Below are 26,653 nucleotides of genomic sequence, written 5' to 3' on the forward strand. Positions count from 1 at the left end.
CCTGTTAAATGAGATGACAAGCCAGTCCAGTTACAGTACTTACAAAATTGGACGTTAACTCAATTTCTGTATGGTCAGAGTGAGCATGGTGTTAGAGTGCTGGTGGGACACATTTTCCCCTGGGGGTAGGCTGCAACGACTGACTGTCACCACAAACCAGTTGACATGTTTCTCTCCAGGACAATGATGTTTCTGAGAATTGGCCTGTCTAGAAATTTCTGCAACTGTGTTCTTTGTTTCCAATGAAGCTGCTTTAAAGGATTCTAACAGTAGGCTTGAAAAACAGTGAAAGGGATTATTCACTGACTCAGGGTCCTCTTATATTTAATTAGCCACCACTGCATGTGACCAAGAGTTACAGGGGAATACGGATAGCTGCTGCCCTTGTTCCAAACAGAGTTCCCCAAACTGGAGTCCTGAAGGGCAGCGATCCTGAGAGAGATTTTGAGACAAAACATCTTATGGTCAAATAGGTATAGGAAATGCTGCTTGTGATAGCATTCCTGACAGGCCATCATGCTCATTAAAGACTTTGAGAAGTTCCATAAGAAAGTACCTGCTTTCTTTGTATAACCAAGCCTTTCTGAGGAGAATCGCTAATGACAACAGTGGGGAGTCTAATGTTTCAGAAAGACATATAATGGAATGTACAGCACCAAGAGTGACCCTAATGTAGACTATGGACTTTGAGAGATAATATGTCAATGTAGGTTTATCAAGTGTAACTAATGTACCACTTTGGTGGGGGATGTTGATAGTGAGGAGGCAGTGGGGGGGGGGGGGGTTGGAGGAATAGGCATTCTCTGCATCTTTCAAATTTGCTGTGAACCTAAAACTGCTCCAAGAAATAAAGTCTTTTAAAAAAATTCTCTTAACCATTTGCTTGCATATAAGTAATTTTTTCTGTTTTTAAAGGCATGTCAAGAAATATACCAGCTAACACTTACTTAGCGCTTCATAGATTTTCTCTTTAATCCTACTGAAATAGATATTATCCTCGTCTTATAAAGACATGGAGGCCAAGATAATGCATGTAATTAAGGCAGACTAAGAGAATTTAAACATCTGCTTATCTGACAACAAGGCTGGCTGGTTTGCCAGTCTACTGATTTATTTTTAATTTGTATTATCTGGCTTTAAAATACCTTCAGTTATTTTTAATAAACTTTTAATAACCTTGGAGTTAATTATTTGGGCACTACTGTCCAGAAAGGAAGGTAGTTGGTCTCAGAAACTACAAAACCTATAATGCAACGCAGCTCCGGGCTGCCCAGGAGCGCAGCGGTCCGCCCCTTGGCATGCTGGGAACAGTAGTTTTTCGGCCTGCCTCTCTTCCCCCCACCATCGAGCATCCAGATTGGAGTTGGTTCCTACCCGCCTTGCTGGGCGCCAAAGCTAGACAGGTCCAGCGGTTCTCGCGCTGTGACCCAGTCCTGGACACTGACCTGGATGCGTCCTTGACGCCCTGGACCCGGTCCTCGCGTCCCTGCTGGAAGGCCAGCTCTATCCACCTCACCCGCAGCTCTAGGACGCCGCGCTCGACACCCGGCTCTAAGGAGGACGCGCAGCCAGGTTACCACAGAAACGGCGCTCCCTGGGTCCCGGAGCGTGCTGGAGGTTAAAGGTCAAGTCCAGTTCCGCTTCCGGTTCCGGGATCCCGCTTGTTATTAGAAAGTTTGCGGCGTCGGCGAACCTTCGGGCAGATATCTGGGACTCCGGGTTTACCGAACGAATTCTGCTGCAGCCATGGCGGCCTCCACCGCGGCCGGGAAGCAGAGAATTCCCAAAGTGGCCAAGGTAGGCGATAACGGGGGGCTTTGTAGGGAGGGCCCTGGAGAGGGGCTTGCCCCGGGCTCCGTGGTACCTGCGGCGAGAGAGGGTTGTCCGAGATTGCAGGCCCACCCCGTGCGGGGCCTCGGGTGATAGAGAAGGAAAGAGATAGGCGGTAGTGGGGTGCAAGCTCTTGTCAGCCGAAGCACAGCCCGCACGTCGGCGTAGCCTTCCTTCTGGGCAGGTGTTTTTGCGGGTGGAGGAGAGGAGAAGGTGCGTTCAGCACCGGTAACAGCCAGGCAGGGCGCTAGGCACTGCGGAGCTACACTCTAATGCTGGCCACGAGCAGTACTCAAATGAGACACACGTGTAAAATTGCAACCGTGCCAAATGCTACGGAGGCCAAGTAGAATGTGCCAAGGAATAATGGGGGTTGTATGAGAAGGTCTCCAAAGTAAACGGTGCTGAGACGTGACATTTAAGCCGAGACTTGAAGGCTGAAAAGGAGTTAGCCCAGCTGAGAGTGGAAAGAATGAGAGTAGATGACAACAATTGTGTAGTGGTATAATTTAAGTTAAACAATAAGTTGATATCTAATATTTCCTTCGGTGGCTGGTACTCACCAATGACTTACTATGCAACAGGCTTTGTTCTAAGCCTTTACAGATACTCTCCCTCCGGTCTGTTCTTCAGCTCAGATGACTCTCTTGAGCCTTTCTTTACATGTCCATGTAGATGACTTCCGGAGATAATGTATATAAAGCATACAGCACAGTATCTAGTACTTAATGCTCATTAGGTATGAGCTATTATCATCATCATCATCATTGTACAGCACTAAATAATTAGTATTTCCTATAATTCCATTCCATAAACTTTGGTCCAGTAGCAGTAACATGAGCCCCATATGTAATTTAAGTTTTCTCATAGTGACGTTAAAAAGTCAAAGCAGGTGACATTAATTTTAATTATATATTTTATTTAACAACTTAGTGTGTCCATGATACTGTCATTTCAACATGTAACCAGTATAAAAATTTAATTAGGTGGTTTGTTCTTTTTTCATGCGAAGTCTCCAGAATCTACTGTATATTTTACACTTATAACCCATCTCAATTTGGACTCACCTCATGTGGCTCATGGCTATCATGTTGGACTGCACAGCTCTAAGACCTGAAGAAGCTTATATTCTAATGATGGCAACTTACTGAATATTGGCTTGGACTTGAAATGCCATGAGAAATCAAACTGGGCTACCCACCTGGGGCCTACCTTGAAGAATTACCTAAATAGAGATTGTAATGCTAGATAAGCTATGGTCTGCATCTTGATAAACAAAACCTCTGGTGAGAGTTTTACCTAGGCATCCTCAGAGTGTTTTATTTTACTAATCTAAAAGGAAAATTTGCTACTTTTGCTATCTTTTCTCTTGAGACTTTTATCTATGGCTTGTTAATAGCTATCACACATAAGCTAGAACACATATTTTTTTGCTGTTTGGTTGCCCAGAGAAATGGGAACATGTCATACAAAGAGGGCATCTTGTGATATATAAAGTTCACATCCTAAAAAAATGTTTGTTTGTTAAACCATGTGTGCAGAGCATCTACTAAAAATAGAAATGTCTTGTCTTAAAAGGTGAAAAACAAAGCCCCAGCTGAGGTACAGATCACTGCGGAACAGCTTTTAAGAGAAGCTAAAGAAAGAGAACTTGAGCTTCTTCCACCTCCACCTCAACAGAAGATCACAGATGAAGAAGAGTTAAATGATTACAAACTAAGGAAAAGGAAGGTCAGTCAGTGCAATGTCTTTCAGTATGTCAATATTGTTAAGGATTTATAGGTCAGAGTTTGAAAAATTCCTCATTGTTTATCTATATACTAGAGACCTGGTGCACAAAATTTGTGCACGGGTAGGGTCCCTAGGGCCTGGCCGGCAATCAGGGCCGATCGGGGCCTTTCCTGGCTGCCGGTCAGGGCCTTCCTTCATTCTGCCCCACCCTCTGGTGGTCACACATGTCATAGTGAGTAATTGAACTCCCAGTCTCCAGTTGAACGCCTGAAGGGACACTTAGCATATTAGCCTTTTATATCTATCTATATATTTTTTATGTAGATAGATATAAGAGGCTAAGAGACTGACCGGGCCAGTAGGTATGACACACACTGACCATCAGGGGCAGGCACTCAATACAGGGGCTGCTGAGCGACAGCAACTTTGCAGAGTGCCCTCTCGCACTCCGGGACCCCTCGGGGTATGTTGGAGAGCTAGTTTTGGCCTGATCCCCACAGTCCAGGCCGAGGTACCCCACCTGCTGGAGGGACCCTGCTCACTCTGCAGATGCCCTTCGAGCCCCAGCGCTGCCCCAGGTGCAGCCGGCTGGGGAGGGACCTCAGAAGGTTGGCTCTGGGCCGTGTCTGGCCCGTCTCGCCCAGTCCTGCCCGGCCGGCCACCTTCTAATAAATTTCCTTCCAATGTGCATGAATCCGTGCACTGGGCCTCTAGTAAGACTATAAAATGAGAAGAGGTTAGTGTTTCTAGCCACATAAATAATACAACTTTTGGTTACCACATAACTGCATTTGTTGAACTTTATGAAGTATACCATGAATTGTCTGTTTTAGAGTATAAAGAAATTAAGTCCACAAGAGACATACTTTTTGGTGCTCAATCTAAGATTGATAGAAGTTTAACAAGTGGAACAACTGACAGCTAGAAGAGAGGTGGACTTAGCAAGGCTATGTTATATGCTTCTTCTGGCCGTACCAGCACCTGTGTTGAGTTAAGATGTGGGAAAGAGCCATGAGAAGACTAGAGATCTGATCTGACCTTCTTACTCTAAAATGTGGGATTATTTTAAACCACTAGTTTTGTTTTACCTACTTATTAGTTATCCTCATTGAGTTATGTATGAAATTCTGTGACATTACCAAAAAGACCTAGTCAAAACACATTTTCTTGTTAGAAACAAGTATATTATAGTATCAGTTGTTATAGGCAATAAGAGAAAATATCAACAATTCTGCAATAATTCTTTATATCTAAAACTTTCCTTTTGCTTGCATGTAAGACACCTGTGATTATAACCTTCTGTAGTGGGTTTCTTATTTCTCAGAGATTCCAGGATGCAATTTCTCTTATGTAAGAATAAAATGAGTAAGTATCATTTTTAGTATAGGATTAATAGAAAAAGGATAATGTTATTTTTAGTTATTTTCTCTTTAATTTGATCCATTTTGCCTTCCTAGACTTTTGAAGATAACATAAGAAAAAACAGGACTGTGATTAGTAACTGGATAAAATACGCACAATGGGAAGAGAGTCTAAAGGAGATTCAAAGGTAAAATTGTTGAGCATGTAATTTTTTTTCTGTTTTCTTTATTTTTTCTTTATTGATTAAGGTATTACATATGTGTCTTTATTCTCCCCTTGCCCCCACCCCCCCGCTCATGCCCTCACCCCTCTGGTGTCTGTGTCCATTGGTTATGCTTATATGCATGCATACAAGTCCTTTTGTTGATCTTCCCCCCTTACCCCCACCCTCCCTTGCCTTCCCTCTGAGATTTGATGGTCTGATCAATGCTGTAATTTTATATATAAAGATGTCATAAGTTAACAGATACAAAAAAAAAAATAGAGAAAGTTAAAGTACAAGTAGAAGATTGTGTCTTTGTTAGTAATTTTCAGTTTCTTAGTTTCTTTCATAGAATCCTGGGATTCCTTTGAGGGCTGCAGGGGCCCTGTGGTAGGCTAGTGTTGGGGGGAGCAGAGTAGGAGGCTGTACAGGTGGGTCTCCACCAGCACACACCCTATAGCCAGAGAAGTGTAGTTTCATCTGCTTTCTCTATATTGGGATTTTTTTTTTTAATCTTTATTGTTGAGATTATTACAGATGTCCCTCTTTTTTCCCCCCATTGCCCCCCTCCATCCAGTTCCTGCCCCACTCTAGGCCTTCTACACCCTATTATCTGTATCCATAGGTAATGCATATATACACATAAGATCTTTGTTTAATCTCTTCCCACCCCCCCACCCCCCTTCTCTCTGAGAATCGTCAGTCTGTTCCATTTCCATGCCTCTGATTCTATTTTATTCACCAGTTTATTCTGTTCTTAGATTTCTTATTCGTTTATTTTGATTTTTAGATTCAATTGTTGATAGGTTTGTATTTGTTGCCATTTTGTTCATATTTTTTATCTTTTTCTTTTTCTTCTTCCTCTTCTTAAAGAATACCCTTCAACATTTCATATAATAGTGGTTTGGTGGTGATGAACTCCTTTAGCTTTTTCTTGTCTGTGAAGTTCTTTATCTGACCTTCCATTCTAAATGATAGCTTTGGTGGGTAGAGTAATCTTGGTTGTAGGTTCTTGCTATTCATCACTTTGAATATTTCTTGCCACTCCCGTCTGGCCTGCATAGTTTCTGTTGAGAAATCAGCTGGCAGTCCTATGGGTGCTCCCTTGTAGGTAACTAACTGGTTTTTTCTTGCTGCTTTTAAGATTCTCTCTTTGTCTTTTGCTCTTGGCATTTTAATTATGATGTGTCTTGGTGTGGTCCTCCTTGTGTTCCTCTTGTTTGGGATTCTCTGTGCATCCTGGACTTGTAAGTCTATTTCTTTCACCAGGTAGGGGAAGTTTTCTGTCATTATTTATTCAAATATATAGTGGGAATTTTTTTTAAAATATATATTTTATTGATTTTTTACAGAGAGGAAGAGAGAGGGATAGAGAGTTAGAAACATCGATGAGAGAGAAACATCGATCAGCTGCCTCTTGCACACCCCCTACTGGGGATGTGCCCGCAACCAAGGTACATGCCCTTGACCGGAATCGAACCTGGGACCCTTGAGTCCGCAGGCTGACGCTCTATCCACTGAGCCAAACCGGTTTCGGCTATAGTGGGAATTTTTAAAATAAAAATTATTTCACTGATAACCAGTGGCCAATAAGATTAAAATCATGACCTGTTGTTCAGACTTTCTGCACTCTCCCAGCATACCCCCTGCCCCTTTGTGCCTGCATAGTTGCCATTACCTGGACATATCATGTCTTTTTTTTTTTTTTTCATCCCTCATTCGAGGATATTTTTCCATTGATTTTTCTTTTTTAGAGAGAGTAGAAGGGAGGGGGAGAGACAGAGAGAGAGAAACATCGATGTGAGAGAAACACATCAATTGGTTGCCTCCCACATGAGCCCTGCCCAAAGCCTGGGATTGATCCTGCAACTGAGGTACATGCCCTTGACCAGAATCGAACCCAGGACCCTTCAATCCACCGGCCAACGCTCTATCCACTGAGCCAAACCAACATGAGCTGGGGCTTATGTCTCCTTACTGTTACACTTGGCTGTTCTCTCTGCCTAGAATGAGTACCCCTCCCCACCCACCTTGGCCTCTAGGACTTTCCTCAAGTTCCAAATTTGTTTTCAATTCTGGAGTAATTCTGCTTAGCCTTTTACACCAGACATTTTTATTTCTTTTCCTTTGCTTCTTTGTGCAGATCTTGACTATGATGTTTATTGCATTGCATTGTAATTACATGCAAAGACTTTCTTTAAGTCTTTGTAAGGTTTCTGAGAATAGCATCATATCTTTTCACCTTTTTATGCCTAGAAACTGACTCATGATGAACACCTGATAAAATAGCAGGGCACTGCAAATGGTTTGAAATAGTTGCTATGTGTGTTATATGTACTGCTTTTAATGCCCTCCAAATCTTGCTTCTTAAGGGCTCGATCCATATACGAACGTGCTCTAGATGTGGACTATCGAAATATTACACTCTGGCTGAAATATGCGGAAATGGAAATGAAGAATCGCCAGGTCAACCATGCCCGAAATATCTGGGACCGGGCCATAACAACTCTGCCTCGAGTCAACCAGTTCTGGTAAGTTTCTTATCTAATGAAATGTTTTTTTGTAGACTAGGAAAGTTCCATATTTGCATACTTATTTCATTTACATAGTTGGAATCATATAGATGTGTTTAATTTTACACATGTTAAGTATGTATAAGTGTTTTTGAATGTCTTATTATCTATCTATATATATAAAAGGCTAAGTGATTGGCTGACTGGCCGGTAGGTATGACGCACACTACCACCATGGGGCAGACACTCAACGCAGGAGCTGCTGAGCGAGAGCAACTTTGCAGAGTGCCCTCTCGAACTGCAGGACCCCTCGGGGCATATCGGACTGCCAGTTTTGACCCAGTCCCTACAGGCCAGGCTGAGGGACCCCACCGGTGCACGGACCTCTAGTCTATTATAATTATAGTAATATATAATATTACTATATACTAATATAGTAATATATAATATAGTCTATATAATAATGCACCGGACCTCTAGTCTATTATAATTATAGTAGTATATAATAGGGGTGTAATCAAAACTAAAATTTTGATTGCAGTCTTTTATGTATAAGAAAATTGTTGTTGAACTAAGCAATTTTTAAGAAAAATATATTTCTAATGGTTCATCCTTTTCAGACTTACATATATATCTTCTTAAATATATTTTTATCGATTTCAGAGAAAGGGAAGGAGATAGAAACATCAATGATGAGAGAGAATCATTGATCGGCTGCCTCCTGCACTATGCACACTGGGGATCAAGCCTGCAACCGGGCATATGCCCTGACCCGGAATTGCACAGTGACCTCCTGGTTCATAGGTTGACACTCAACCACTGAGCAACGCCAGCTGGGCCAGACTTATATTTTAATAAAAAAACATGTTTAATTTATCCTTTAGGAGAGATAAAGTCTTAAATCATCTTCACATTTAAAGTTAAAACTAGAAATTGCCAAAGAACATTTTTTCCCTAAGTCATTTATTTAAAATATTTTTTTACTTTTTAATTACAGTTGACATAAAATATTATATTAGTTTTAGGTGTACATTCCAGTGACCAGACATTACATAACTTAATACAAGATCATCCCCCAAAATCCCGCAATATAAATCCCCATTTAGCACCACGGCCTAGTTATTAGAATATTATTGTCTATTCCCTATGCTGTACTTTACATCCCCGTGACTATTTTTGTAACTGCCAATTTGTACTTCTTAATCCCTTCACCTTTTTCACCCAGCCCCCCAAACTCTCTTTCCTCTGGCAACTGTCAAAATGTTCTCTGTATCTTTAAGTCTGTTTCTGTTTTTCTTGTTCATTTATTTTGTTCTTTATATTCTGCATTTAACTGAAATCATATAGTATTTATCTTTGTCTGACTTATTTCACTCAGCACCATCCCCTCTAGGTTCATCCGTGTTGAGTTCACAAATGGCAGTATTTCTTTCTTTTTTATGGCTGAGTCATATTACATTGTATAGATGCACCACTTTATCCATTCATCTGTTGATAGACAATTAGGTTGCTTCCATATCTTGGATATCTAAACTAATAAAAGAGAAACATGCAAATTGACTGTCCCTCCACTATGCCCACCAGCCCATCAGAGCGAGTATGCAAATTAACCCAACAAAGATGGCAGTTAATTTGCATACACAGGTACCGAGCAAAGACTGAAGACAGCGTAGAAGGAAGCCAAGCACTGCAGAAGGGAGCGAAGCCCTATTCTTGCAGGAATAGGCCCGAGGAAGCCCTATTCTTGCAGGAATCTTCCTGCAACGGGCCTCTAGTTATAAATAATGTAGCAAGAAACATAGATGCATGTCTTTTTGAGTTAGTGTTTTGGGTTTCTTCAGATAAATAACCAGGGGTGGAATTGCTGGGTCCTACTTTCTCTTTTATTATAGCCTTTGTTTTAAAGTCAATTTTGTCTGGTATAAGTATTGCTACCCCAGCTTTTCTTTTTTTCATTTCCATTTTTATGAAATATTGTTTTCCATCCCTTTACTTTCAGTCTATGTGTATCTTTCGATCTGAAGTGAGTCTCTTATAGACAGCATATCTATGGATCTTGTTCTCTCATCCGTTCAGCCACCGAAGTCATTTTGACCATGACAGATAACTTCGGATGATTTTATTAAAGGTACAAATATACGTACATGGAGGAGATGCTGGGAAATGTGGCTGGAGCCCGGCAGGTGTTTGAACGCTGGATGGAATGGCAGCCGGAGGAGCAAGCCTGGCACTCCTACATCAACTTTGAGCTGCGATACAAAGAAGTGGATCGGGCCCGCACCATTTATGAAAGATATATCCTTGGGATGAGGTCTGAGTGATGCCATTATTGTCCTGGTCCTACTCCCATGGAAATGTCATCATGGTCCAGACACATTAATGTTGGCCTAGAAGTTAGGGTTGCAAATTGCATCTTCATAAGCTACATATGTATTTTCTAGGGACATAGGTTGGTCAGGAAAAATGTCTGTGGTCTGGGTAATTGATTGAGTTTTTTCCAGTGAGACTTTGGATTTGTTTATATTTTGACAATAATGCAATGGTTTCTTTTGGAAAATGACACACTAAGGCCCTGGCTGCTATAGCTAGTCCTATTTTTCTAGAGTTGAAGTTTAAGGTCATTAGCACCATTATTGGAGTCCATCCAAAGGTTTACCAATTACTAATGATATGATTGCAATGAGTCAGTTAATTCCTTTGAGACTTGGTATCCTCATTTTTAAAATGAGAATAAAGGTTTGTACTACGGGCTGGTTGTAAAGATTAGATGATAACATGTGAAAGCACGCTTAGCAGCTGAAATAATTGATCCTCATTATGCACTGTTACCATATTTGTGACTTCTCCTACTTGCTAAAATTTATTTGTAACCCCAAAGTCAATATTTGTGGCACTTTCAGTCATTTGCAAGCACAGAGTGATGAAAAATTTGAGTTACCCAAGGCATTTGGTCCCACCTTAGGCAACAGTCTGCCTTCTTGTCTCTGCTCTGATACAGAGATGATCAGAAGATGGAGATTGGAGACAGGATAAGGCCGTGCAGTGGAATGTAAGAAGCTCTGCCTCTTGGGCCAGTTGGACATGTTTGAGTCCCTTTTCTGGCTCTGGTTTATGGGCAGCTTCTGGCAAGTCACTTAATACTTCTGAACCTTGTTTTTTCTGTTATAAAATACCAAAACTAGAATCTAAGGATTAGTCATTTTTAGGATTTAAGATTGTACTCTCTATGAGATGCATATAAATACATACATACATGTTTCCCCTAGCAGCAATGATTTGGTATTCACTAATTAAGCATTCACAGTGACTTCATAGGACATAACACAAATAATGAGAATCAACTATTGTGCAATTTAAGCTCTCAGTTACCTCTACTGTTTTTAATATTATTAGTTTAACAAAAGCTTTTAGTATTATTTCCTTTGTGTCAGGCATTGCTCTCTAAGCACTTTACAAATATTGTTATTTAATCCTCATGACAACCCTGTGATACAGGAACTACTTCATTCTACAGATGTGGAACTGAGGCATGAGAGATTAAGTAGCTTGATCAGGGTCTCTCAGGTAGTGATGGAGGTAGGATTTGAACCCAGTAGCAGCTTCAGAGCCAATGCTCTTAACATCATTGCCTTATTTGAATGTGTTACTAATGGAAACGAAGGTAGATTAAAAAAATAGGCATATAGATTCTATTAAGAAATAAAATAGTAATTTAAAACTTTCTCTTCTAGCTCTAGTTAGCCGTTTTCTTTTTGTGACTTGTTTTTTCTTCATCATTAACTCAAATACTAATGCTATTGAGCATATAGTATAATAGATGCCATGTATTAAGCATGCTCTTTTGACCAGAAACAGCTAAAAGATTTACATATATTTTCTCATTTAAAGACAGCAGTCATCCAGTGTGGTCAGTATTAATTTTAATACTGTGTTTACAAATGATAAAACTGAGGCTTAGACGTGTTAAATGACTTGTTCAGGTCACAGTGCTAATAACTAGGGTTCACCTTTTATGCCTCTAGACTCCTGTTGTGCCACTACCAGAAATGTGTCCCAGTACTAAAATATTGACTAAACACTGGAGGAAGACACAGCTCCCTCACAGAGGTCACATCTAGTGGTTCTCCACCTTCGTACATGTTTTATCATCCCCGTAGTCGTAGTGTGTTTTGTGGTGGATTTGGGTATTGGGTTTTGTTTGTTTTTTAAGCCATGTTGTCTTGCTGGTATTTCTTTAATTCCCCTGTACTTGTACTTGTGCACCCTGATGTTAAGAACTGGATCAAGTATGCCCGCTTTGAAGAAAAACATGGTTATTTTGCCCATGCACGAAAAGTGTACGAGAGAGCTGTGGAATTCTTTGGAGATGAACACATGGATGAACGCCTTTATGTTGCCTTTGCCAAATTTGAAGAAAATCAAAAAGAAGTAAGTAAACTTCACTCAGTTACATTGCAAAACAGCTTAGAAAACATTACTTCTTGTCACATCAAGTTCATTTCCATTTTTTTATGCACTTATTGGAGAAAATGTTTTCAAAATGTACCGTATTTTCCGGCGTATAAGACGACTTTTTAACCCAGGAAAATCTTCTATACGCCCAGTCGTCTTGTACACTGGAAAATACGGTACATTTGTGACTAAGCTGCATATTGGGAGCTGAGTGATTATAGATTATATCATAACTATCTTAATTTTATTGTTCTGTGCTTGACATATAAGCCTTTAAGTCTGGAGTGAGAATATTATCTATATATTACCTATAAACAGATTGAGTCACTTGGTATCCTGATTAGAAGGCTTTACAAATAATAAACCTGGGAAACAAAAAGCCCAGAGCCCTCAGAACAGAGAATATAATTTTAAGTGAAAACAGATTGTCCCACAAGTCAGTTCTTTTCTTCCAGAGTATGTATGGAAAATAACCCATTTATTTATTTACTTATTGTTGATGGCAAAACAGATATTCCCCTCTTTCCCCCCTTTACTCCTTCCACCCAGCCCCTTCCTGAATGCAGGGACTTACACAGGTTATAGTAGGGAATTCAGATTCTATTCTAAGGGCAGCCAGAAGTATTGAAGGGTTTTAGTAGGAGAAAACCATGGTAGATTATAATTTATATTGTAAGGAGTGCCTCCAGCTAATTTATGGAGATTATATTGGGGGGAGGGTAGCAAAAGTAGAGGAGACTTGAAATGGTCCAGGGAAGAAACGGAGATGGGTTGGCAGGGGGGAGGGGAGAAGTGAAGGGCTGTGTTGAAGAGGTAGAAATGGCAGGGCTTGAAACTGAATGTGGGTAATGAAAGGAGAGGAATCAAAGAGGGCTCCAGGGAATTTTAGCTTGAGCAACTGTGTGGCAATAGGTATTGCTTAGTCAAGAATGGGAAGACTTGGGTTTGGTGGGGAGAAACAGGAGCTCAGTTTGAGACCTTTTAGTTTGAGATACACAGATGACATCCAGCTGGCAATGTTGGGTAAGACAGCTTTAAATGTGTAGCTCAAAGAAGAGTGTCAGTCCTTCCTGACTAAAATATCTCATTGAAAGGGAGAAGAAAAATCTCATTTTTGACATTTTGAAGCCTTAAAATCTAATTTACAAGTAATGTTTTATGTCATAACTACTTTCCTAATCATGAATAGAATGAGAATGTTATGTAATGGTAGATAAAATCATTCTGTCTGCTTTTAGTTTGAAAGGGTACGAGTGATTTACAAGTATGCCCTGGATAGAATTTCAAAACAAGAGGCCCAAGAACTCTTTAAAAATTATACCATCTTTGAGAAGAAGTTTGGTGATAGGCGGGGTATTGAAGACATCATTGTGAGCAAACGGAGATTCCAGTATGAAGAAGAAGTGAAGGTGAGTGCTGGTGTATATGCTTAATTCTGCAAGTAAGTAAGGTGTGCCAGTCAATACTAGCTACAATAAAATGAATGAGAGCTAGTTAGGGCTACCAGTCATTACGCTTTTGACGATGTGTCTGCAATAAATGGATGGCTATTTCAGGCAGATCAGGTAATTGAGGCTGATAAACAAAGGCAAGCAAACACCTGGACTTGCTCTGCCACTCACAGGTTGAAAGTAACTTTGATTGCTGATTGTGTGCTGTAGAAATAGAGCAAAATAAAACTGGAATCCATTTGAGCTTTATATATATATATATATATATATATATATATATATATACAACTAGAGGCCCGGTGCACGAAATTTGTGCACGGGGGCGGGGAGGGGGAGGGAGGTGTCCCTCAGCCCAGCGTGCATCCTCTCCAATCCAGGACTGCTGGCTCCCAACTGCTCGGCTGCCTGCCTTCCTGATTGCCCCTAACCACTTCTGCCTTCCAGCCTGATCACCCCCTAACGACTCCCCTGCCAGCCTGAGTGATGCCTAACTGCTCCCCTGCCAGCCTGTTTGCCCCTAACTGCCCTCCCCTTTAGGCCTGATCACCCCTAACTGCCCTCCCCTGCAGGCCTGGTCCCCCCCAACTGCTCTCCCGTGCAGGCCTGGGTTCCTCCCAACTGCCCTTCCCTGCAGGCCTGGGTCACCCCTAACTTCCCTCCTCTGCTGGCTTGGTCACCCCCATCTGCCCTCCCTTGCAGGCCTGATTCCTCCCAACTGCCCTCCCCTACTGGCCATCTTGTGTCCACATGGGGGCAGCCATCTTGTGTGTGGGAGTGATGGTCAATCTGCATATTACTCTTTTATTAGATAGGATAGAGGTCTGGTGCATGGGTAGGGGCCAGCTGGTTTCTGAATGATGTCCCGGATCAGGGTGGGGGTTACCTTGGGGCGTGGGGCGGCCTGGGCGAGGGGCCTGTGGTGGTTTGCAGGCCAGCCATGCCCCCGGCGACCCAAGCAGAGGCCCTGGTATCTGGGGTTTATTTATCTTCTACAATTGAAACTTTGTAGCCTGGAGCGGAGGCCTGGGCAGGCCAGGGTCTGCGGAAAGCTTGGCTTTCTCCATCGCTGGGGGCAACCCTAGCCTCCCGCTCTTTCCAGCTTCGTGGCTGCCGCCATTTCTGTTTGGATTTGTGTATCTTCTATCATTGAAACTTTGTAGCCTTGAGTGGAGGCCTAGGCCGGCAAGGGCAGGTGGAAAGCTTGGCTGCCTCTGTTACTGGGGAAACCCAAGCCTCCCTCCTGCTCTCTATGGCCGTAGCCATCTTGGTTGGGTTTATTTGCATATTCGCTCCTGATTGGCTGGTGGGCATGGCTTATGGGCATGGCTTATGGATGTAGCAGAGTGGTGGTTAATTTGCATATTACTCTTTTTTTAGATAGGAGATATATATATGTAATTGATTTCAGAGAGTAAGGGAGAAGGAGAGAGAGAAAAAAACATCAGTGATGAGAGAGAATCATTGATGAGCTGCCTCCTGCACTCCCCCCACAGGGGATCAAGCCCACAACCTGGGCATGTGCCCTGACTGGAAATTAAATCATGACCTCCTGATTCATAGGTTGACGCTCAACCACAGAGTCACACTGGCCAGGCATTTGAGCTTATTTTTGAAAGAAAGTAGAAGAGTTAGGGATTGATAAAAAACTACCACAAAAACACCAGTTTTTATACATTACCTTTTAGTTTAACTGTTGGAATGTAAGATGAATTGTAGATATGGTTTTATTCTCATCTCTTTACCTGTAATGTACTATTTTGATTTGAATTTAAAGACAGTAGCATTTCAAGATACCTACCAAAGATGTAAGTCTGGTGTTAAATGAGGTCAGCAAGATATGTTAAAAATAAATTACTATTAATTGATAAATCAGGTTTCACAACTGTGAGCATGGTTTAATTCTATTGTAATTTTAAATCTGGATGTAAGGACATATAGTCACATATATAAACAAATACATTTGCAAATATAGGCATCTAATCCTATCTGATAAAAGAGTAATATGCAAATATTACTCCAAGACACAAGATGGCTGCCCCCATGTGGTCAAAGACGGCTGCCCCCATGTGCACACAAAATGGCCAGCAGGGGAGGGCAGTTGGGGGCAGTTAAGGGTGACCAGGCCAGCAGAGGAGGGCAGTTGGGGGTGACCAGGCCAGCAGAGGAGGGCAGTTGGGGCAGACCAGGCTAGCAAGGGAGGGCAGATGGGGGGGACCCAGGCCAGTAGGGGAGGGCACTTGGGGGGGACCAGGCCTGCAGGGGAGGGCAGTTGGGGGGGGTACCCAGGCCTACAGGGGAGGGCAGTTGGGGGAGACCAGGCCAGCAGGGGAGGGAAGTTGGGGGGGACCAGGCCTGCAGGGGAGGGCAGTTGTGGGAGATCCGGCCAGCAGGGAGGACAGTTAGGGGTGACCGGGCCAGCAGAGGAAGGCAGTTGGGGGAGACCAGGCCTGCAGGGGAGGGCAGCTGGGGCGGGACCAGGCCAGCAGAAAAGGGCAGTTGGGGGGACCACGCCTGCAGGAGAGGGCAGATGGGGGGAACAGGCCTGCAGGGGAGGGAAGTTGCGGGGGGACCAGGCCTACAGTGGAGGGCAGTTGGGGGGTAGGGCCAGGCCAGCAGGGGAGGGCAGTTTGGGAGGGAGGGGCACCAGGCCTGCAGGGGAGGGCAGTTGGGGGGGACAAGGCCAGCAGGGGAGGGAAGTTGTGGGGGACCAGGCCTGTAGGGGAGGGCTGTTGCGGGGGGGACCATGCCTGCAGTGGAGGGCAGTTGGGGGGAACCAGTTCTGCAGGGGAGGGCAGTTGGGGGGGGCCAGGCCTGCAGTGGAGGGCAGTTGGGGGGGAGGGCCAGGCCAGCAGGGGAGGGCAGTTCAGGAGGGAGGGGGACCAGGCCTGCAGGGGAGGGCTGTTGGGGGGGACCAGGCCAGCAGGGGAGGGAAGCTGTGGGGGACCAGGCCTGTAGGGAAGGGCTGTTGCGGGGGGGACCATGCCTGCAGTGGAGGGCAGTTGGGGGGGACCCAGGCCTGCAGGGGAGGGCAGTTGGGGGGGACCCAGGCCTGCAGGGGAGGGCTGTTGGGGGGGACCAGGCCAGCAGGGGAGGGAAGCTGTGGGGGACCAGGCCTGTAGGGAAGGGCTGTTGCGGGGGGGACCATGCCTGCAGTGGAGGGCAGTTGGGGGGGACCCAGGCCTGCAGGGGAGGGCAGTTGGGGGGGTCAGGCCAGCAGGGGAGGGCAATTGGGGGAGACCAGGCCTGCAGGGGAGGGCATTTGGGGGGTACCAGGCCTGCAGTGGAGGACAGTTGGGGGGACCCAGGCTGGCAGGGGAGGGCTGTTGTTGGGGGACCAGGCCTGCAGTGGATGACAGTTGGGGGGGTGGGCCAGGCCTGCAGTGGATGGCAGCTGGGGGGGTGGGCCAGGCTTGCAGTGGAGGACAGTTGCGGGGGACCCAGGCCTGCAGGGGAGGGCAGTTGGGGGGGACCAGGCCTGCAGGGGAGGACAGTTAGGGGATGGAGGGGCAGGCTTGCAGGGGGTGGGGGCAGATAGGGCTGACCAGGCCAGCAGGGGAGGGCAGTTAAGAGTGAATGGGCCAGCAGGGGAGGGCCGTTGGGGGCGACCAGGCCTGCAGGGGAGGACAGTTAGGGGCGACCAGACTGGCAGGGGAGGGCAGTTGGGGGTGACCAGGCCAATAGGGGAGGGCAGTTAGGGGCAATCGGGCCGGTCAGGGAGCAGTTAGGCGTCAATCAGGCTGGCAGGGGAGTGGGTAGCGGGTGATCAGGCTAGAAGGCAGAAGCAGTTAGGGGCAATCATGCAGAGGCAGGTGAGCGGTTTGGAGCCAGCAGGCCTGGATTGTGATAGGGATGTCCAACCACCCGTTTAGGCCCGATCCCACTGGCCTACGGGCCTAAATGTGTGGTTGGACATCCCTCAAGGGGTCCCAGATTGGAGAGGGTGCAGGCTGGGCTGAGGGACAAACCCCCCCCACCCCCCAGTTATTGAATAATTGTCTTGGGGGTGGTTATGCAAGTAGCCTTGCTGTGGGACACCAGGCTAATAATCTGTCCTCTATACAGTAGTTTTCTCCACCCCTCTGAAATTTTGCTTTTCACTGTTTTAATTAGCCACAGTCAACCATGGTCCAAAAATATTAAGGGGAAAATTCCAGAAATAAATAATTCACATGTTTTAAATTGTGCCCTATTCTGCTAAGTGTGATGATATCTCAAGCCGTCCCGCTTCGTTCTGCCTGGAATATGAATGATCATTTTGTTCAGAGTCTCCACACTGTGCACTCCCCACCTGTTAGTCAGTTAGTAGCCGACTTGGTTATCATAACTATCACAGTAGCACACTGCTTGTGTTCAAGTAGCCCTTATTTTACTTAATAATTAATTGCCCGAAAGTACAAGAGTATTTTACCTTTTATCATAGATATGTATGTATAGGAAAAAACTGTGTGGGTGTGGGTGTGGGTTTGGGTATGTATGTATGAGTGTGTGTGTGTGTGTATATATACACACACACACACACACACACACATATATATATATACACACACACACACACACACACTGTGGGTGTGGTGTGGGTGTGTGTGTGTGTGTGTATATACATACATACATACATACACACACACTGGGTGTGTGTGTGTGTGTGTATATATATATACATACATACATACATACACACACACACTAGAGGCCCGGTGCACGAAATTCATGCACGGGGGGGGGGGGTGTCCCTCAGGCCAGCCTGCACCCTCTCCAATCTGGGATCCCTCAAGGGATGTCCGACTGCCCGTTTAGGCCCGATCCTGCCTAAGCGGGCAGTCGGACATCCCTCTTACAATCCAGGACTGCTGGCTCCCAACTGCTCGCCTGCCTGCCTTCCTGATTGCCCCTAACCTCTTCTGCCTTCCAGCCTGATCACCCCCTAACCACTCCCCTGCCAGCCTGATTGATGCCTAACTGCTCCCCTGCCAGCATGTTTGCCCCTAACTGCCCTCCCCTTTAGGCCTGGTCACCCCTAACTGCCCTCCCCTGCAGGCCTGGTCCCCCCCCCAACTGCTCTCCCCTAGAGACCTGGGTCCCCACCCAACTGCCCTTCCCTGCAGGCCCGGTCACCCCCAACTTCCCTCCTCTGCTGGCCTGATCACCCCTAACTGCCCTCCCCTGTGGGCTTGATTGCCTCCACCTGCCCTCCCTTGCAGGCCTGGTCCCTCCCAACTGCCCTCCCCTGCTGGCCATCTTGTGCAGGCCATCTTGTGTCCACATGGGGGCAGGATCTTTCACCACATGGGACAGCCATCTTGTGTGTTGGAGTGATGGTCAATCTGCATATTACTCTTTTATTAGATAGGATAGAGGCCTGGTGCATGGGTGGGGCCAGCTGGTTTGCCCTGAAGGGTGTCCCGGATCAGGGTGGGGGTTCCCTTGGGGTGTGGGGCGGCCTGGGTGAAGGGCCTGTGGTGGTTTGTAGGCTGGCCATGCCCCCTGGCGACCCAAGCAGAGGCCCTGGTATCTAGGATTTATGTATCTTCTACAATTGAAACTTTGTAGCCTGGAGCAGAGCCAAGCCTCCTGCTTGCTGTGGCTGCCGCCATTACTGTTTGGATTTGTTTACCTTCTGTAATTGAAACTTTGTAGCCTGGAGCGGAGGCCTAGGCCAGCCAGGGCTGCAGAAGCTTTGCTTCCTCCATTGCCGGGGACAACCCTTGCCTCCTGCTCTTTCCAGCTCTGTAGCTGCCGCCATTTCTATTTGGATTTGTTTACCTTCTATAATTGAAACTTTGTAGCCTTGAGTGGAGGCGGAAAGCTTGGCTTCCTCTGTTACTGGGGAAACCCAAGCCTCCCTCCTGCTCTCTGTGGCTGTAGCCATCTTGGTTGGGTTTATTTGCATATTTGCATATTGGCTTGGGGGCGTGGCTGGTGGGCATGGCTTGTGGGTTTAGCGGAGTTAGGGTCAATTTGCATATTACTCTTTTATTAGGTAGGATATTTATATGGCTCAGTACTGTCTAGGGTATTGGGCATCCACTAGGGTCTTGAAACATATCCCCCACAGATAAGGGGGGACTACTGAATTTCATATTCTTTTCTATTTATAAAATCTCAGTAATGATATATTTTTAAATTCCATAGCATGTAAAATCTAGAGAAGAAGTTGCTAAAATATAGAAAGTCCGTCTGGTGCTCTCTTTTAGCTCACATAGTCCAGCAAATATGGCTTTTGGTTTTGTTTTATTTATTAAACTTACTGTCTTTCTAGGCTAATCCACACAATTATGATGCCTGGTTTGATTACCTGCGCTTGGTGGAAAGTGATGCAGAAGCAGAAACTGTACGAGAAGTCTATGAAAGAGCTATTGCCAATGTCCCACCCATTCAGGAGAAGAGACATTGGAAGCGTTACATCTATCTTTGGGTCAACTATGCACTCTATGAAGAACTGGAGGCAAAGGTAAGAATGTGGAATTACATGTCAACTAGTGATTTCCTCACCACTGTGCTTAAAGCTTGCTGTTGTGGGTAGTAACTGATATTTACAATCCTCGAAGCAGAGGAATTTAGTTTTAGATTCTAATAGGCCTTCATGTCAGTCATATAATTATATATCCTCTAACATTTTTAATTCTATATCTGTTGTGGGCACAGGAGGTGTTTTTTTTGTTGTTGTTGTTTTGTTGTGTTTTGTTTTTTAAACCTTGAGGCACAATGTGATTATCACTTGGAACTTGAGAGGAAACAATGAACCAGCCCTTAGTTTAATTATACATAGTTTTCTGGGCTTTCTCATAAATAGGGGTCATGGCTAGATTGCACATCCTTGCTTTTAATAAAGATCAAGAGGGATGTTCAGAAGTTGGTCATGTATAAGTTAAGAGACAAAGATTAATTTTATGCTGTTGATCTGAGACCGTGAAGCATTTTTGTGTCTGCTATCAGGCCGAAAAGACTTTCCACAGAGACTCTCTCAGAATTTGACAGCTATGTTGTTTGATTCTTAAACCAAAGTTTGTTGGCCACTTTTTTAAAAGTATATTTTTATTTATTTCAGAGAGGAAGTGAGAGAAAGAAAGAAAGATCAATGATGAGAGAGAACCATTGATCGGCTGCCCCTGCACGCCCCCTACTGGGGACCTAGCCCGCAACCCAGTCATGTGCTCTGACCGGGAATTGAACCTTGACCTCCTGGTTCAAAGGTCGATGCTCAATCAATGAGCCATGTCGGCTGGGTGGTAGTTCACACTTTTAATCATAAATTATAATCAGGGTTTGAAAATAGCAACTTGTGAAAAAATATTTCATGTTGGGAGTGTTCATTTTTTACTAGTATTAATAAAATTAGTAATATTTTGTGAAAATTTCTTATCCTAATACAGGATCCTGAAAGGACAAGACAGGTGTATCAAGCCTCTTTGGAACTAATTCCTCATAAAAAGGTACATTTACTCTTAGTGTTCTGTTTCAAAGTTAAAACCCTGCTTCTGTTACTTATGAAATAGTGCAATGAAATATTTATTGATTGACTATTTTCTTTTGTAGGCACTATGAAAAACATAAATAAGAATGAGATGTGCTCTTTGCCTCTGAAAATAGCTTATAGTTCAGTTAAGAGGATAGTCTGTGACAAATGACTAATACAGTAGAAATTCAGATGGTAATATGCTAATTAGACCGGACAGCCGAACAACCTTCCGGATGTCATTCCAGACGTCCTTCCTAATGAAGGTGCCACGGCGGGGGCCAAGGCAGAGGTGGTCAGGGGTAATCAGGCAGGCAGGCAGGCGAGCAGTTAGGGGCAATCAGGCAGGCAGGCGAGCAGTTAGGGGCAGGCAGGCAGGGGTTAGGGGCGATCAGGCAGGCAGGCAGAGGCAGTTAGGGGCAATCAGGCAGGCAAGCAGTTAGGGGCAGGCAGGCAGGGGTTAGGGGCGATCAGGCAGGCAGGCAGAGGCAATTAGGGGCAATCAGGCAGGCGAGCAGTTAGGGGCAGGCAGGCAGGGGTTAGGGGCGATCAGGCAGGTGAGTGGTTAGGGGTGATGAGGCAGGCAGGCAGGGAGCTGTTAGGAGCCAGCGGTCCCGGATTGCAAGAGGGATGTCCGACTGCCAGTTTAGGCTCGATCCCACCTAAATTGGCAGTCGGACATCCCCCAAGGGGTCCCGGATTGGGAGAGGGTGCAGGCCGGGCTGAGGGACCCTGCCCCCATGCATGAATTTCGTGCACCAGGCCTCTAGTTGGAATAAACTGAGTGGAAGGGGGAAGATGCACATCCAGAGAGTACACAGCATGTGCCGGACACAGGGAGCAGGTGTTTGTAGGTAACTGAGTGGATGTATGCAGGCAAGGATGAGCACAGGTGTATTCTGGAAGTGGTTGAGACGTTATCTCTGCCATATTTCTCAGCACAAGAAACAAATAGAGATGTTGACCGAGTTACCTCCTGGAATAGAGGTGGCATACCCACAAAACGAAACAGATTCTAATTAGGGGCTGCAGGGCCATGTGATACTATACAGTATCTAGATTACTGGATGTTTTTGTTGTTTTTTATTCATGAAAAAATATTGTCATTTTTTCTTATAAAGAAAGAAAATACATCTGTCCTAGCTCTGAAGTTTTAGGGAAATCTAATTGCCTATGGCATTTTGTTAATTTAAGCTTAACTTAGTTCAATTTAATTTAAATGAGTCTCAAGTTAGATGTTGTTGTGCTTTTGTTTTCTAGTTCACATTTGCCAAAATGTGGCTACTATATGCACAATTTGAAATAAGACAGAAAAATTTACCATTTGCCCGAAGAGCTTTGGTAAGTAAAGAATCAAGACGCATCAACAAGTTCTATGAAAAGGAAATTAAAGTCTTAGTGCTTATAAGTTGTACAGTTCCTGTTAGCAATAGAAATATGCCTTTAAACACTGAGACGTGTTAGAGCACACATGCCCTGTGAAGGAAGATTGGGTGAGAATGCTTAAATTATTTTATTTCAACATTGGAAAGTTTATACCTAACAGTTACCAGATCTTTCCTCACACTGGAAAGATCTGCTTTTAGGTCAGATCTGATCTTTAGTCTGATCCTGTGAAAAATTTTTGATGTATTAAATGCACCTCTTAACAGTTGCTCTGAAATTTCTTAATAGGATCAAATATTCTATTTCAATGCAGTTGTCCTCTGATAAGCTAATCTCACCCTGGCTGTGGACAGCAAAGTAGAGTTCATTCTTTGATTACCTTTTTACTTCTGGGAGATTTTATACATCTGACATCCATATTTCCTAGGAAATCCTGAGGAACTAAGTAAGCGCCAAAATAGGGTCCATATAATTCTGGAACACTCTCCTGCTGAACAGGCACCCGAGGGCACAGGCTCTCTTGACAGCTGAGAGAATTAGAGGGTTACTTTGGCCTGTTGTCAGAACCATCATGGTCATCGTGATGTCACAGAAGGAAAGGGTGGCTTGCCATGTTGACTCTTCATGGTTCCTGCTCAGCAGAGAACAGTTTCTGTTCGACAGTGTCTGTGCACAAGTCAAACCCACCAAGGTATTACAGCAGTTGGTCGTTTTCTTTTCTAGGGAACTTCCATAGGCAAATGTCCAAAGAACAAGTTATTTAAAGGTTACATAGAATTGGAGCTACAGCTTCGAGAATTTGACAGATGCCGGAAGCTTTATGAAAAGTTCCTGGAATTTGGACCTGAAAATTGTACCTCTTGGATTAAATTTGCAGAATTAGAAACAATTCTTGGTGATATTGAGAGAGCCCGTGCAATCTACGAGTTAGCCATCAGCCAGCCACGCTTAGACATGCCAGAGGTGAGGATCTCAAGTTGAATATCAATTTGCTTTAGACAGCTCTGTAGTATTACTTTAGATGACCATCTAAATATGCATTTTAGAGCATAAAGAAGATCTAATTTTCAGTCTTTTCCACTCAGATGAGGACGTTTCTGTTTTGGAGATAGAAAGGCCGGTGGAGCAGCCCTCTAAGTCAGCGGTCGCCAACCGGTGGTCCGTGAGGTCCGAAAGGTTGTCGACCACTGCTCTAGGTGGATACCAGAGCACAGCAATGCCTCATTATGACACCAAACTGAATTGGGATGTAATGGGTGGGTGACTGGCTCTCTTCCTCCCATTTTCAAGCAGGAAGCTAAAGGGGATGGGAAAGTCAAGACAGGCAGAGATAATCCCATCTGGAGATCAAGGGAGATGGAAGTTGGGACTGAACATCTTTGGATTCTCCTGGCACAGTTTTGTCTGGATTGGGCTAGCAGAAGAGGGTCTAAGTAAACCAGGATGCTCCTGGAATTACTGCTACTGTACCTGGAAGTCCTGCCTTCAGCAGCATCTGAAATCATCCCTTCAATATTTAAGCTAGAGCCACAAGGTGGCGCCAAACCACAGCTAGGACAAATTTGAATCTAATAGGAACCACCGAACTCTTCCAGCCTTTTTATTAATCTTGCACTACTATTATCTTCCATTTAATAGTTCACTGGGCCCCACCACTGCCTTGGGGCAGGGCTTTTTGTATTACTAGTTCTGTCTATTGGCCTCAGCTCCTCCACATACTGCCAGCTCCTAGGAGTCCAGGCCACATCTTGTTTAGCCTTGAGCTCTCGACAGGCTGTACATACTAGCAGGTGGGCAGCTGTTCACTGCATGCTTGTTGAGTTGAAGTCAAACATTTCAAGAACTTACAGTGGAGGTAAAAACAGTATACACTGGCTAATCTAGGCCTGTTTTCTCCCTGCAAGTTCAGTTGTATGTGACTCGATTATGACTGCCTGGGAGACTTGGCAAGTTTCTCAGCTCCTCTTGATAAGTCCAGCATTTGAAAAATTCTAAGATAATCCAAGTCTTTTTTTCTCATAATGTAGAATTCTAGCCAAGTTTGTGGCAGCTTGTAAATGCTAGTATTATTTATCCATATGCCTTCTGTTCTATGATTGTTCATAAAAGTCCTAGGTTCCTGAATGTCCTGGGTTGGAAAGGTAATTAAGTTGTGCTTTGGATAGGGGCATATTGCTTTTAAATGTCAAGACTCACCTTTTAAGTTACCTTCCTCAGGTGCTCTGGAAATCATACATTGATTTTGAAATTGAGCAGGAAGAAACTGAAAGAACACGCAATCTTTACCGACGATTGCTTCAACGGACACAACACGTCAAGGTATTCTGTGCTTTATAGGTTATCTGTGGTTTTGCATTATGTATTCTAGGTGACGTGGTTAATTTGGTTCTATAATAATTGTTTTTAAGGTATGGATCAGTTTTGCACAGTTTGAGTTGTCTTCAGGGAAAGAAGGAAGTTTGGGTAAATGCAGACAAATTTATGAAGAGGCTAATAAAACCATGCGAAACTGTGAGGAAAAGGAAGAGAGACTTATGTTGCTGGAATCTTGGAGAAGCTTTGAAGATGAATTTGGAACTACGTCAGATAAAGAAAGAGTAGACAAACTCATGCCAGAGAAAGTCAAAAAGAGAAGAAAGGTCCAGGCTGATGATGGGGTAAGAACTGAGCCCTGGAGCTGGTCATCTCATGTTAAATGAGCAGAAATGCATTCTGACTTAGAAATCTATACTTTTACATGGCATATGTACATCTGAGAATGGGAGCAGGCCTGGGTAGGTGACAGTTGCAGTCGGGCTATCAACTTTTAGATAGGACTAATCCAGAGAAGGCTATAGGAAGGCTCTTATGCACAAAATGGCATGACCCGGTCATTGGCACCTTCTGCAGGAGACTCATGGGGCTTAGATTGCAGGAGCTCCTATCGGGAGGCTGTGGGAAGCAAAGCAAGTGGAGGTGGAAGCTGGAACTAGAGTGATCTTTAGGAAGTGAAATCAGTGACCCACTGGAGGTGGGGATGTTAGGGCAGGGATTTGGAATCATTATGCAGATATAGGGCTTTCACTACGAGGTAAACACTAATAGTAAATCTTTACATTTTTTAAATCTTAGACTGCAAGATGGAGTTAGAGATACTATCTCCTTGGTTGATTATAGAGGAGCTGTGCTTAGATTTTTAGAATATTTTCCACCAGGTTTTTAGCTCCAAGTTACACTTGCAACACCACCAATCCAACAGCTACTCCTTTACTCCCAGTCTTCAAGGCCTGGCCCTTGTTCTTTCTGTAGCAGACTTGGATGTTGTTGTGTAAAATGAAGATAAGTTGATTTTGAATTCTGGTTTTCCCAGTTAATATTTTCCACTTTAAGTAACTGAAATGTATTTCAGCCATGTTTGCTTATCCTTTGTTTACTTCCTTCCTATAGTCTGATGCAGGCTGGGAAGAATACTATGATTACATCTTTCCGGAAGATGCTGCCAATCAACCGAACCTCAAGCTCCTGGCCATGGCCAAACTTTGGAAGAAACAGCAACAGGAGAAGGAGGCTGCCGAGCAAGACCCAGATAAGGACATTGATGAGAGTGAATCCTGATCTTGTTCATACTGATGTTTTATTATTTTTATAAATTAATAGTTTGGAACTCTGTGACTCCTGTAAGTTTTTATATATTTCACCAGTAATGAACTGATTGAAATCTTTGGCAGCTATTTTTTTAATTCTTTTAAAAATGCTCTTGGGCTAGTTAGGTGGGTGGAGGTTGTGAGTAAAGGAATTTTTTTTTTAACTGCTGGATTTCTTTGATGGAATCCAAACGTTTTTTATCCACATAATGCATTAGGAAATCTAATTGAGGTAACATTTAGCATCGATTTTAGATGGAAATGCAGGCTTTTGAAAGAATCTTTTTCTAGAAGTTTCCAAGTTACATTCTAAGTTTTCTCATGCCTGTCTTTTTCATAAAGATATTTTATGCATTCATCTGAAATCTTTAACTTTTTCATGTCTTCTGTCACACTAACTTAATTCTATTGCCAGGTGTGCCACTTAGTGATATATAACTCAACCTTTATTTTCATTTCTTCACTCATAAAATGGGCGAATACTTGCCAACTCATTTTGAAGATTAAATACAGACTATACCTAATGTATAGTAAGCGCTCAATAAAATGTTCATGCCTGGCCACTTGCTTAAATATGTTCATTCCTTATAGAACTGAATGTGCTTAGATTAATTTAACTTCTAAAATCCTTACTGTCATGGCCATTTATA

The 26,653-nt window shown here is 44.0% G+C and overlaps 2 protein-coding genes across 2 annotated transcripts in view; one reads left to right on the top strand and one right to left on the bottom strand.

The window, feature by feature from the left end:
• Positions 1-1,682, bottom strand: part of CFAP61 (cilia and flagella associated protein 61) — a gene marked incomplete at its 3' end in the record, with an annotated part of 235,177 nt that extends 233,495 nt beyond the window's left edge. Inside the window, exon 1 of the mRNA XM_079783836.1 lies at positions 1,446-1,682. The remainder of the gene's footprint in view (positions 1-1,445) is intronic.
• Positions 1,623-26,562, top strand: CRNKL1 (crooked neck pre-mRNA splicing factor 1). Its single transcript, XM_079783837.1, has 14 exons — positions 1,623-1,797; positions 3,409-3,561; positions 5,019-5,110; positions 7,498-7,656; positions 9,767-9,933; positions 11,888-12,066; positions 13,329-13,499; positions 19,798-19,989; positions 20,912-20,971; positions 22,255-22,335; positions 23,104-23,343; positions 24,598-24,699; positions 24,789-25,037; positions 25,807-26,562. Exons 1-14 carry the CDS (start codon positions 1,747-1,749, stop codon positions 25,972-25,974), a joined length of 2,064 nt encoding a protein of 687 aa, XP_079639963.1. The 5' UTR covers positions 1,623-1,746; the 3' UTR covers positions 25,975-26,562.
• The last annotated feature ends 91 nt before the right edge of the window (positions 26,563-26,653 follow it).

This window comes from Cnephaeus nilssonii, assembly GCF_951640355.1.
Source record: "Cnephaeus nilssonii genome assembly, chromosome: 11".
Taxonomy (NCBI): Eukaryota; Metazoa; Chordata; class Mammalia; order Chiroptera; family Vespertilionidae; genus Cnephaeus; species Cnephaeus nilssonii.